The sequence below is a fragment of the Cherax quadricarinatus genome, chromosome 5 (assembly GCF_038502225.1).
Source record: "Cherax quadricarinatus isolate ZL_2023a chromosome 5, ASM3850222v1, whole genome shotgun sequence".
Lineage (NCBI taxonomy): Eukaryota > Metazoa > Arthropoda > Malacostraca > Decapoda > Parastacidae > Cherax > Cherax quadricarinatus.
The window spans coordinates 26,665,184-26,675,183 of NC_091296.1; the positions used below are offsets into that span (position 1 = coordinate 26,665,184).

Consider the following 10,000-nt stretch of genomic DNA (forward strand, 5'->3'; position numbering starts at 1 on the left):
CCCTGGAGTACTGGTGGATGACCCTAGATTACTGGTGGATGACCCTGGAGTACTGGTGGATGACCCTGGAGTACTGGTGGATGACCCTAGATTACTGGTGGATGACCCTGGAGTACTGGTGGATGACCCTGGAGTACTGGTGGATGACCCTAGAATACTGGTGGATGAACCTGGAGTACTGGTGGATGACCCTAGAATACTGGTGGATGACATTGGAGTACTGATGGATGACCCTGGAGTACTGGTGGATAACCCTAGATTACTAGTGGATGACCCTGGAGTACTGGTGGATGACCCTTGAGTACTGGTGGATGACCATGGAGTACTGGTGGATGACCCTAGATTACTGGTGGATGACCCTGGAGTACTGGTGGATGACCCTTGAGTACTGGTGGATGACCCTAGAATACTGGTGGATGAACCTGGAGTACTGGTGGATGACCCTAGAATACTGGTGGATGACATTGGAGTACTGATGGATGACCCTGGAGTACTGGTGGATAACCCTAGATTACTAGTGGATGACCCTGGAGTACTGGTGGATGACCCTTGAGTACTGGTGGATGACCATGGAGTACTGGTGGATGACCCTAAATTACTGGTGGATGACCCTGGAGTACTGGTGGATGACCCTGGAGTACTGGTGGATGACCCTAGATTACTGGTGGATGACCCTGGAGTACTGGTGGATGAGACCCTGGAGTACTGGTGGATGACCCTAGAATACTGGTGGATGAACCTGGAGTACTGGTGGATGACCCTAGAATACTGGTGGATGACCCTAGATTACTAGTGGATGACCCTGGATTACTGGTGGATGACCCTTGAGTACTGGTGGATGACCCTGGAGTACTGGTGGATGACCCTAGATTACTGGTGGATGACCCTAAATTACTGGTGGATGACCCTGGAGTACTGGTGGATGACCCTAGATTACTGGTGGATGACCCTGGAGTACTGGTGGATGACCCTGGAGTACTGGTGGATGACCCTAGATTACTGGTGGATGACCCTGGAGTACTGGTGGATGACTCTAGAGTACTGGTGGATGACCCTGGAGTACTGGTGGATGACCCTAGATTACTTGTGGATGACCCTGGAGTACTGGTGGATGACCCTAGAACATTGGTGGATGAACCTGGTGGAGGCCTGGTCACAGACCGGGCCGCGGGGGCGTTGACCCCCGGAACTCTCTCCAGGTAAACTCCAGGTAAACTGGTGGATGACCCTAGAATACTGGTGGATGACCCTGGAATACTGGTGGATGACCCTGGAGTACTGGTGGATGACCCTGGAGTACTGGTGGATGACCCTAGATTACTGGTGGATGACCCTGGAGTACTGGTGGATGACCCTAGATTACTGGTGGATAACCCTGGATTACTGGTGGATGACCCTGGAGTACTGGTGGATGACCCTGGAGTACTGGTGTATGACCCTAGATTATTGGTGGATTACTGGTGGATGACCCTAGAGTACTGGTGGATGACCCTAGAGTACTGGTGGATGACCCTAGAGTACTGGTGGATGACCCTAGATTACTGGTGGATGACCCTAGATTATTGGTGGATGACCCTAGAGTACTGGTGGATAACCCTAGAGTACTGGTGGATGACCCTAGATTACTGGTGGATGACCCTAGAGTACTGGTGGATAACCCTAGAGTACTGGTGGATGACCCTGGAGTACTGGTGGATGACCGTATAAGTACTGGTGGATGACACCACCAAGGTGGGCTGTGATATACTCAGTGTAAACTCTGACACTATTGCTCCTGGGATAATGTCCTTTACAAACTCACACTCCCAACTTGGATTAGATTATAGCAGGAAACAGGAAGACACTATTCATATTTTCCATAATTCCCTTTTCCTCTCTTCCCTCATGGCATCTCTCTCTCTCTCTCTCTCTCTCTCTCTCTCTCTCTCTCTCTCTCTCTCTCTCTCTCTCTCTCTCTCTCTCTCTCTCTCTCTTACTCGCACGTCAGCTACCTGGCAGCCATTTTACACAACACCCTTTCCCTTTTTTATATATATTTGGCATCATTTGACCTTGTTTTTTAAAATCTTAAGTGACAGTCCCAGTCGTCCTTGGCCATCATTCACACAAGGTCTTTAATTTAAGAAATTATATTCCCCCCACCCAGCAAAAATCACGATGATACATTGCGGTCTTACGAAGCACAAGGGTAAGATATCCTGGGCTGGGGGTGGTAACTCATCTTGCGTCCGCCAACAAGGCTCGGGACAATGGTGGATTTTACAGTGGTGAGCTGGAATTCATCCATGGAATTTTATCGCCGTTTCGCTGCCGTGAAAAGCGGTTTTCTGTGAAGGCTTTGATTTATTGAACAAGGCCTGGCACCAGCCCGGAAGACTAACACAGAGAAGACAGTAACACTAACCCAACTCGGTGATTCCTCTCCCACGAAACAACAGGCCTGAAAGTCAGGGTGTTATAACCTGTCTGGTAGCGGCTCTGTAAAGCAACGTTAACTGAGCATCAGAGCAGAGTTACTCATTCATAGCGTGTTAATACCCATGAAGGTCGTCATCGCACACACCGCTCATTCATTTACCTCAGTCACATTCTTATCTAATTATCATCATTCCATTAACATCATTATTAGCTTCCACCTAATCCCAATTCATCTCTCGCTCACACATTCCTGTAATGGTCATCTATCACGCCATAACAGTCCACCAGGCACTATCGATTACCATACACCTCATTCACGCTAACTACCCCTCATTCCAACTACCACTCAAGCTAACAACCCGCTACCCCCTCCCCTCTCCCTCTTTCACTCCACACTAATATCGCGTGCATACACTATTCTAACCAGTGCTGCTCTCCAGTCAGTTACTCTATTGTTCAATTTCTACTGACGAGAGGTGTCTGGTGACTGTCGACTCTGGTTACGACTGGCATCCAGTCTGTCATTAACCTTGGTGTCTCCCCCTCACTCCCCCCACCCCCTCCTACATGAATTATCATCGCCTCCTTCAGCAAGTGCATGTATAATAATGTAAGGAGTTTAGCATGTGTGACGGCCAGCATGAGCAAGCATGCTTATACTAACACCCATAACTTCTATGTGTTTTGGAGTAACTCTTTATATTTGACTTAAGCTTCAAGTTAGCAGAATGTATTCACTTGCCTCAGTCATAATATATATTTGGACAATGCACATCAGCATCTGTGCACATATTTTGCACTTGCACTCTGCACTTGTAGAATGTACCAAGAGGATGCAGCCCGCCTAGTACAGTGCTAGATTATCTCTAATTAATGTACAAGTGATGGTGAGGTACTGTGAGGCGAAGACATGAGTGATGACTTCACGTGATCCCTCTGGTCAGCGCTCTCTCTCTCTTGTTCTCTCTCATGATGCTCTCTCTTTCTCTCTCTCCTCTCTCTCTTTCTCTCTCTCCTCTCTCTCTTTCTCTCTCTCTTCCTCTCTCTCTTCCTCTCTCTCTTCCTCTCTCTTGGATATGACATCTCGACCGCCACTTGTCCACTTGTATAGATAAGTAGTCAAGGGTGCATCCTGTAGTTTAGACAGATTTACTGTAGTGACACCATGATTCTTTCTGTTAGAGTGGACTTGACACTAGCCTCCGCCATTATATTCCTTGGCAGAGATCTTGTCTCTCCACTTCAATAGAAGAGATGTCAGCTCGGTTGCTAAATGTCTTGAATACTCTCAGAAATGTCTTGTGATTTATGCTAAGATTCCTGCATGCTGCTGTACCAGCTGCTCTGGAAGCTTGTCATACAAGAGCGATTCTGATGGATTCTTGTTTTGGCCGAGGATGGTTAGAGTATGTAGTGCGTGATTATATGGCTGTAGTGGAGAGTGTGTGTGTGACGGCCGGTTGTTGTCTGCACGTCAGGAGGCAGCGTGTACACACCCCTCAGCACCCCCCAGCCTACTTCCAACGCCGGCTACACCAACACCCTGGCCACTCACTACCCTGAGCAAACTTCGGTGTCTCCGCCTCACTGCAGCAGCGAGAGTGTGGCGCCTCTGGACAACCTGGTGGTAGCGCCTTGTTCCTCGCCCCTCAAGGCTGACACCCCCTGCACCACCGCCCTCACAGTCCTACAGCCTGCCTCACACGCCCACGCTGCCACTCACCACGCCCATGTATCCACTCATGCGCATGCACCTACCCACGTGCACTCTTCAACGCATGCCCATGTACCCATGCACGCCCATGTAGCGGCCACACCTGATCCGACCTACACCACCCTCCCGCCCATCACACACTACTCAGGTGAGTTGTATTGCTGCACCCGCACGCCCTCTTGCATGTGTCCCGCCCGTGTGCTGGCATGTGCACTCCCAGCACGCTACATGTGCACTCCCAGCACGCTACATGTCACACCACAGGCGCAGCAGTCCACTCTACAGCAGACCTAGCAGCAACACCTTCACTACTTGGTAAACAATACAACATGATGATCGCAGTATTTTCTTCAGACACCTCTCGTCTCACCCTAAGACAAACTCAGTACTTCCTCTTTATATCAGTACATTACAGTATATATCTTTTTTTTTTTCATTTCCATTGAAATTAAACTGACATCTTTTCAATTCCTAATTAAATGTGCCTTATGACGAGCCATGGAAAAGGATTTGAAAGCAGAATTGATTACAGCATCCTCAGTGAGTTCGTGAATTGTGTTTCTCTTACCGACGGTAAGTAAACAATGTACACGACAATAACGTCAGATTATTTTTAATTCTCTTGAACTGCTTTGAAATATAAGTCCCAAAACTCAGTGATTCCTCCATTAAGTCTCGCGTATAAGTTAATTCAACTTGGCACTAAATACGTGACTTACTCATCCAATTATTGTCATTTTTTTTCTAGCCTTTGTCAGTACGAACTGTGTCATCGACGAACATTTATTATTTGTTTGTGTTATTCCTTTTTAACTGTCGGTTTATTGCTGATGGTTTACTGAAGTCCATGTGGGTGTAAGAACACGTCTCCCACAGACTTCTGGCAGCGAGAGCACCGGTTTCTCTCTCCTGATTAGCGGGTGGAGGATCGAACCTCCAATAACTTGAACTGGATTACTCATATGGGTTTAGCACATACAAAAAAAAAAAACTTCCAAAGGTTATATAATCTCTACTTCTTACTGGTCATATCATCATCATCTCCCCCCATCCCCCATCATTATCTACCTTGCATGAGTCTTCAGTTTCATTTGTACTGTAATATTCCTCATGTACCTTATTTGTGCTCCCTCTGTCCAATGTGTGTACGGGTTTGTACAGTGTGTATGGTTCTCTGCAGGTACGGCCAGCATAGGAGCGATGACAGACTACACGTACACGTCTCCGTACACCCAATACTCCTCTACCTACCCAGCATACGGCTACGGCACCGGAGGGCTCCTTAGTAAGTAACTGTGAGTATTGATGTACCTTATTCTTTGGTTCCTTGTGTTGCAGTTATTACTCCCCCTGGGTGCGGAGCTTTGTCTTGAGTTGCTCAAGTCTTCATTGAGAGTTGCGTTGTGTCGCCGTCTGGTAGAGGAGCTGAACGTTACTATAAGTAAGAGTATGGAGTACAGGCTTTGAATTAGGTCTTCTCATAATACAATCATAAATACGTACACTTTTTTATAATACAAACATAAATACGACTAAAAGACTATAAAAAATATGAATGACGACACTATGGCTAAATATCTAATATCTCTGCTAACAATTTACATTGTGACATTGACATACAAGTCGTTCTTTTGGCAGCTGTCAGGTAATCTTTACCACTCTGTATTCCTCACGAATTTTCGTGGAGTCTTCAGTTTGATTTTTGGATGTGACCTTCATTACTAACACTTGAGTAACTCTCACAAGTACTCGCAACAACATCAATGATGAGTCGAACATCCAGAATGGAGGCTCTTCTCTCCATTCCTCCTGGTAGCGCTGTTTTGATATTCAGTCTTTTTCTCCCACTTCTTCGTTTGAGACCAAATTTTGATACTTTAATTCTTGATGAGATGTTACTGTCTTTAATAGTCATAATCAATCTCCTTTTCAGATCAGATGGTTACTTAACCTGAGAGACACATCACTGTAGTTACAGTAATTGATTCTTTACTCAGGGCTTTCTTGTAGTCATGGTGATTCTGTAGTCACGGAGGGGCTGTAGTCACGATGGTTCTGTAGTCAGAGCGTGATTTTAGTCACGGTGATTCTATAGTCACAGTGGATCTGCAGTTACGATGGTTCTGTAGTCACGATGGCTATGTAGTTACGATGGTTCTGTAGTCACGATGGTTATGTAGTTACGATGGTTATGTGGTTACGATGGTTATGTAGTCACGATGGTTATGTAGTTACGATGGTTATGTAGTTACGATGGTTATGTAGTTACGATGGTTATGTAGTTACGATGGTTCTGTAATCCAGATGGTGTTGTAGTCACGGTGTGGCTGGTCACAGCCTCCTTCCTCCTTCAGATTTTTCATTCATTTTTTTCTTAATTAGATTCTGTGAAAGTGTATAATAGATTCTGTAATTTGGTGATCCTCTTATTACTTTCTTTTCTACTTTCTCTTACAATATTTTTGGTTTTCCTTATTGTTTCTTCTATTTTAATGTTTTATATTTATGTATTTTATATTTATATATTTTAATTCAGTGATTAAGATGTTTAATTTACATTTAATACATGATTTATGTGTGTTTGTGTGTTTTTGCGTCATGCATGATTGTTGACCATCATGCATGGCGCGAACGAGAGCCAGTGGAATCTAAGCCAGTTTCAACGTGGTCAAATTGCATACTAATTTTAATTATTGAATTAATATAGAACTTGTACGGTGATATCAACAAGTTGGGGAAAGACGTGTGTACTGATCATTACATTTAAAAGGAAAAAAATTTCGTCATGAGTGGCTCCTTCAGCCACTAGTAGCTAAACTTTATCTTGATAAATGTCTTGATCAGAGTATACTTGCGTTCTACTTGTTTATATTACAGTCACCAGAAAATACTAAGCCCTTATGGTTCTTGCAGTACCACATTGTACGATATTATGATTTTAAGAGTCATCACTGTCCATAACATTGTTCTGATAGTTTAACTGCCTTGTTACAGACATGGGTAACTACAGTACCTCCGGTAACAGTATCAACAACAACAACAACAATAACAGTGGCGGTGGTAGCAACAGCGCGAGCGGTGGCACCAACGCCCACACCGCCACCAACACCAGCAACACCAACTCCTCGGCTCGCCTGCGCATGTTGCAGTCGACGCTTGGTTCCTCCGCGTGCCTCAGACAAGACCGCTGCACGTAATGCTGCGTCTCTTCCACCTCGCCAGAGTCTCCGTTATATACAGGTGTCCGGTTTATCAAGACAGCGGTAATACAACGGGGCTTCGTTACTACACCTGAGCAGTGACTGTCCAGTGTCACTTTGTGTGAACCAGAAACTGTATTTCATGAAGCGCTGAACCCATGTGGTCCATTCAGCGCAAGGAGAGGCGGAATCTCGATCCTCTGTCCGCTAATCGGGGCCTGGTTCCTATCCACTCAGACTGTTTGTTGTAGAACGAGGAGGAAGAAGGAATGGGCACTCATAAGGAGGAAAGAGAGAAGGAGAGCAAGAACCTGAAGACAACCTTTGATAAGTCTCCATGACCGCAGTGCGGGGAGACAACTAGTTTAGCTGAGTACGTGTTTAAGCAGCACGGACCGATCTCTAGCTAGGATACCAAAGAACCACCACCCTCAAGTCACGAGCTTGCGTGAGTCAGGTCCCTGCCGGACCCTTCCTTCTTCAGGCACACACACACAGGAAAGAACCTCAGCAACCCCAGGCATTTCATTTTGTACATAGCACCCTCTAAGGCCTTCCTAGTGTGTCTGAAGGAGGTAAGCGAGGGGCACAAGTGCCTGACTCTCACACACACCTCTTTCCACTCTGGGCGTGGGAAGCCGTCCTCCTGTAACAGGATGACTCTGGCATCTCCCAGCGCCAGTAACTTTACCTATCGGCTCTCGGTTTTCATTGGGGTTTATCGCTGTCCAGGACATAGATCTACTGACTCGTGTTTTTGGCATTGATCAAAAACTTTCTAAATCCCTATAACATTAAGTTTTTTCAACAAAGGCGCCTGTGAAACGGTGATTCGATTACCTCTTACATTTATATATATATATATTATATATATATATTTAAATATATATATATACATGCACATATACCTCTCTGTCAGAAGAGGCTAAGAACAACAGAATACAGACTGTTGTTATGTTGGAGGTCCTCCCCATTACCTCTAAAGGCTGTTTACCAAAGAAGCGTCTTCTGGCTTCTGCCTCCTTAGCCTGTTTGGACAAGGCAATGTTTAGTCAGGTGGACCTCTCTTGCGGAGGTTACTATATGTTTCCTAATTGTAGGAGACGGTTTTATATCGACGAGTTTTTAAAGGAATGACAAGTTGAATTGTGTATTAAAAATAAAGACCTATTTATAATGTCTGCTGAAAATAATCAGGTAGGTCGTAGTGTTAAGAAGAGAGTAGGGTTACAGTAAGGATTTTTTACGCTGGTTCTTTTTTTTTTTAATATTTATTTTGCCCATTATCACTCAGTTACAGTGTACAGTATTAGCCCGTAGTGTTACTGCTCGCAATATCTAGCAGCCCCCGTGTTCTACAGTCACAAAGTGTTATATCAAGTGTTTATATAAGGCTAATGGTGATCGGTATTCATAGCCAAATACCGATTATTCTGTATTTCGTAGATTCAGTACAGATTTTTGTAAGTCACACCACCTACGGGTCAGTCCAGACCTGCTCGGCAGGAGTCTCAGTTTTACAAATTAAAAAAAAAAGTTAAAAGGTCACTTTTATGTATGGTTGTGTACCTTAGCATCAGGTATCAGTTTCGTATATGGCTACATAAACTAGTCTTGTTTATTAAAGAAACAATCAGTCCCTATTATCACCCTCAAGAAGTATTACGGTATTTGTGATTCCCTCATAAAGAACTTAAATACTCTCCCTACATCCGAATCTGTATTGATCTTACTCGACTTGATTCTCAATGCAAAAAAAAAAAAAAAAAAAAAAATCATACTCTTAGAAAGATTTCTCCACCTGGGAACGGCACTCAAAGTGTGGTTCGATACAGAGCTGGAGAAGCCTCATATCATTGTTTCGGAGCGCAGGCTATTGGGTGTGGTATAAAGCTTTTATGGAAGTTTATCTGTAGTCCTCTCCTGGGCCTCCACTGCATTGTTCTTGTATAGGTAAATTATTATCATATATTTTTTCTTGGTTTGTGCACATCAACATGTAAAGTCACTGTAATTCTTTGTTTTTGTTGCTTAAAATTTTTGTCATTTCAGTTTTCAGTGACATTATATATATATATATATATATATATATATATATATATATATATATATATATATATATATATATATATATATATATTATATACATTTTTCTACTATCTTGAAACAATATGAGTAATATGCATCAGTGTGTTGTATCTACTGGTTGTCATGTTGTGTTGCTTGTACAACACAAGCACCGTGGCAACATTTGAGTGTCTTCCAAGACTTTAATGCAAAGCAGACTGTTTGTATTTCAACTGATGCTATTTTAGTCACACGTTGAACCTACATATTGATGTATGCAGCAACAATAGGTAACTATAGAAATAAACAACTGCTGTTTATAATAAACAATGTCTCATTTTTCCCTCAAATATAAATTTAAGAACAAATTTCTTCTGATAAAAATTGAGTAAAAAATCTAAAGAAAAAAGTATTATATTTATAAAACAAAAAATTTCTAAATAATATGTATTTAAATTTTTTTTCAGAAATAATGTTTTGAATGAACATTAAAAACCTGAAGTGTAAAAGAAAGAAAACGATATTTTAAATGTGTTACTGGTGTTAACTAGATGTAATATATTTAGGCTGAGGTACAACTTAAGTGTGGTAGTACATGCCA

The 10,000-nt window shown here is 43.3% G+C and overlaps 1 protein-coding gene across 14 annotated transcripts in view; it reads left to right on the forward strand.

Annotated features, from left to right (window-relative positions):
• LOC128684792 (paired box protein Pax-5-like) overlaps positions 1–9,408 on the forward strand; it is a 463,405-nt gene extending 453,997 nt beyond the window's left edge. For 7 of the 14 annotated variants that reach the window (XM_070101238.1, XM_070101257.1, XM_070101270.1 and 4 more), the window contains 3 exons: positions 3,897–4,280; positions 5,313–5,417; positions 7,127–9,407. In XM_070101238.1, the coding sequence (XP_069957339.1) occupies positions 3,897–4,280; positions 5,313–5,417; positions 7,127–7,329 (692 nt within the window). In that variant the 3' untranslated portion in view covers positions 7,330–9,407. Of the gene's footprint in view, positions 1–3,896; positions 4,281–5,312; positions 5,428–7,126 lie in introns of all 14 variants that reach the window. The other 7 variants (XM_070101246.1, XM_070101285.1, XM_070101288.1 and 4 more) reach the window with 3 other exon arrangements.
• The last annotated feature ends 592 nt before the right edge of the window (positions 9,409–10,000 follow it).